Below are 3737 nucleotides of genomic sequence, written 5' to 3'. Positions count from 1 at the left end.
TTAAAAAGGGGAAGGAGGAAATATCTTTGTATACGCTTCAAATTAACACAGACCAGTAGTTCCATAAATGAACATTTTACCATCTTTGTGGTAAAAAGTTGACATAAAAGTTCAAAACCATACAATACTTATAAATAGAGTTCAAAAGATATTTTGTAAAAAATGGAATTTAAACATCATTTTCCCTTCCCCTGCAATACACTTTAGTTTTGTATGTCATAGCATCAATACATTTACAGAGTATTTGAATGTCACATCCACACAAGAATCGATAACAAAGCAGGTAAAAGTGCAAGCGGTGTTAAAATTTAGGACTTCTCCCAAATAACTCTACCTGCTCCTCAGCCTTCTCCTGAAATGAAGGCTATCAACATTCATCACCCAGTCTGAGGTATGGGCAGAAGAAAAATCTGCAACTGTACTCCCCGCCCCGCCTCTGCTAAAATATAGCAACAATCGATTGATCTGGTAATTGACAATGGTGCTGCACAATCTCTTACCTCCATTCAGCTTGTACGTAATTTAATCACTATATAAAAAAAGTTATTTTGAAATACAGTATTAATGCTTAACTTAAAAGAAGAAAAAAAAAGCCAACTTTAAATCTTCTTTGAAACCATGTTTAAATGTTCTTGATCCAGATTTAAAGCTCCACACAAACACCGGACAGAAGGATGACAATTTTAAACCAAGAGAGCACCTGAAAACATACCATAGGTAAAAATGAAATCAATCATCTCTGCACGTCATAAAAATGTAGAAACCCTGTCAGCAACAGTAGTACACTCAGAACGAACAAGGTGAAAAGGAGCATCTAGAATACTCAAGAGGCTTGCTACTCTACTTCTCTTTATTGCCCATTCTCTCCTTTGTATGGATGGCCGCTGCATGACAAGATGCCTGCGATAGTTCTCTCATCTTCCTTTCACCACTGCTGCCAGCTGAAGTCGTCATTGCTGCCAAAGACCAAGAAAAATCCTAGGATCGTGGCAAAGATGACTGTATTCCCCGTAAGAACAAGTGCACATGCGCCCCAGTAGATCTGCGAACAAGGGGAATTTTGTTAGACGCGTTTTGAACTGAATACTGACAAGACAAAAGGTAACGTCCTAATGTCACGGTCTAGACAAAGTTCAGCAACAGGTCCATTGTGCAAGAAGGTGGTATCTCATTATTTGTGGTTATGCCAAGAAGGCTGCGTTTACCCAAAATGACTCCACCAATTCCCAATTAGCCAAGCAGCGCTGCTGGTTTCTTCTAGCTGCGTTCAAAATGCTGGCTAGCGCGCACAGCTGTTTTGCTGTAAATTCCAAAACCAGCAAAGGCTAGGCAACAGCATGAAACACATCTGCAGCCCAGCTATACTTGCTAACCATGCTGGAAGACTCTTTTAAACAGACATTTAAGGATGCAAGTCTTCAAAATGCCAGCAGATATCCCAATAACAAAAAAGGAGGTGGATGTTTTCCAAGGAGGCTAAGTGGGTTACTCAAAGGGCGTGACGCATTCAAACTGGCCATCTGAGCTGTTCTTGCCTGAAGAGATTTTAGGAAAGTGCACTCCTTGTTTTTTGACTTGGTAGTGCTCTTTGAAATTCACACAAACAAGGTCATCTTTTAAAGGATTTTAGTGAAAAGCCATATACTTGGAAAGACACGACAACAGGGAAGTTTAAAAACTAACACCAATATCATTTACAGTTAGTGCAAAAATGCATTGTTTATTCATGCTTCTTTAGCCCGACTATTCCACAAATTGCCTTCAGAGTATTCCGTACACTTTTATATTTGGTTACTTGCCTGTTAAGTTTTCACACTATTTTCTATCTCGTTTTCTCTTCATTGCATATAGGCTGTAGGGTTTATTCCACAACCATGTGAAGCCATTCACAATCAATACCTTCTGCCATGCTTCCGTTTCTAGTATTATTTTTTCTTGCCAAAAGAATTCTTATTCTGTTTCCACTGCAAGCATCTTAAGTTTATAAGAGTTGCTTAGTGCATGAGAGCTTTAGCTTCAGTAAAAAAACATAAAGAACGTTTAGTAGGGAAAAAAAAAAAAAACATAAGATTGAAATATTACTAACCAGTTCTGCTCTCGCAAACACTATCGGTAGCCCAAATGCTGAGACAACAATGCCTGTCGTAAGAAATATCGCTAGCTCCTTGCAGGCATTACTTGTAGCATCTGTGTCATCTACTAATCTTCTTGCTATGCAGTACGGGATAGGAGAAAGGATGTAAAAAAACAGAACAAACAGTGGCCAGTACTGGCTGAAAAAGAGAGGAGAAGAAAAGTTAAAGTTAACTTGGTTTACTTCTTGTTCTTCCTACAATCAATGCAAGGCATTTTCCCCATCCAGCATCCACATTCAGGAAAGCCCAGAGAAAGGAAATCCTTTGCTTTGGAACAAGCTGACGTTAATCCAACAGACCATGTTTGTGAGCGGCGTCAGCTGACCTCAACAGCAGCAGTGAGCTCACTAACAGGATATTCATAAAGCAAGATTTCACTAAGCAAGCCTAAATCTAACGCCACCTCACAAGATGAGCTTAACTCTTACATTTAACCCGTCAGCTTTACTTAAGAATTGCAGAGATACCCTTGTAGAGCCCTCACGTTATTTTGCCAGTAAGCTTTCAGTGCACATACTCAGAACAGAGCATTGTTCTTAGCCAATACTCAACCACCACGGGGCACCGAGACTTTTTTTTTTAAATCCAAACACAAGCAACAAAACCCTACAAAAGTTACACCACCGTATTCGGCAACGTTTTCTTTTATTGCTTGCAGCTCGCCAGACTATATTTCTCAGACACACCAATGCAACTGCACGTTGTTTCAATAAAACTTCATTGCACTGTTTGAAGAGTGAGTGTATAATGATCTCCTTCCTACGGGTTTGTGTCACCAGCCCTGGTTTTATACCAAAAGAAAGCTAGCAAAAAAAGGCTAGTCGTATATGTAGAGAACTGCAATTCACAGCTACTAACAGGACTATCAATAGGATATCTGATGTTTATTTAACATTAAATAAGTTGATTTAAAAGATTTTCTGTAAAGTCAGCATCCACTTGCAAAGGGTGACAGTCATAGACCTAACTTTCTGACTTTTTGGTCTACTACTTTGTATCTCCTGGAAACTAAGAGATAGGAATCAACAGGCTGAAAGTACAGACAGCAGCTGCAGTTACTGCAGTCGCTGCATTACCAGGTGCGGTGCACAGACAGCCAAGGCCCCGCCGCATACCTCACCGACAGCCCAGCCACCGCTAAGTAGCCAGAGAAAATGCAAACGCTTCCCTGATAATACATACTTGCCATCTACTTCAGGATATCTACTTATCAGCCACAGAGGGACAATATCAGAGACACGTTAGGACACTGCATTCTTTAACGTGCAGCCAGGCCTAGTACTTTAACTTTTATTGCCTTCACTTTTATGGTGAATTAACTCCCGGATGTTCTTTTCTTCCACCCCAATCTTTTGAAGCCAAAACCAAAAACCCTCCTACCCTTTCATAGTTATGAAAGCCACACTATTCTGGAGTTACAGACATGCAAAAAGAAATAAAGAATAGGAAGAGAGTGCACGTTACTTGTATTGGGGAAGGGCACATCCGAGCATCAAGAACATTAGTCCGACTGCTCCCCCAAAGGACAGGCTAATCAAGGCTACAACGAGAACACAAAGCGAGAACAGATCAATGCTGTAAAACACCCACCACAACCTTCAA

General features: G+C 40.2%; 1 protein-coding gene across 1 annotated transcript; it reads right to left on the bottom strand.

The window, feature by feature from the left end:
• Nucleotides 1–585: 585 nt before the first annotated feature.
• Nucleotides 586–3671, bottom strand: LEPROTL1 (leptin receptor overlapping transcript-like 1). The gene is made up of 3 exons (XM_009705444.1): nt 3600–3671; nt 2087–2273; nt 586–1042 (listed from the first exon to the last, which is right to left on the bottom strand). The coding sequence occupies exons 1-3, from the start codon at nt 3635–3637 to the stop codon at nt 926–928; spliced, it is 342 nt and encodes a 113-aa protein (XP_009703746.1). The 5' UTR covers nt 3638–3671; the 3' UTR covers nt 586–925.
• Between the last annotated feature and the right edge of the window lie 66 nt (nt 3672–3737).

The sequence above is a fragment of the Cariama cristata genome, unplaced genomic scaffold (assembly GCF_000690535.1).
Source record: "Cariama cristata isolate BGI_N322 unplaced genomic scaffold, ASM69053v1 Scaffold42968, whole genome shotgun sequence".
Taxonomy (NCBI): Eukaryota; Metazoa; Chordata; class Aves; order Cariamiformes; family Cariamidae; genus Cariama; species Cariama cristata.
The sequence above is the reverse complement of the archived record's forward strand: the minus strand, read 5'-3'. Positions and strand labels throughout refer to the sequence as shown.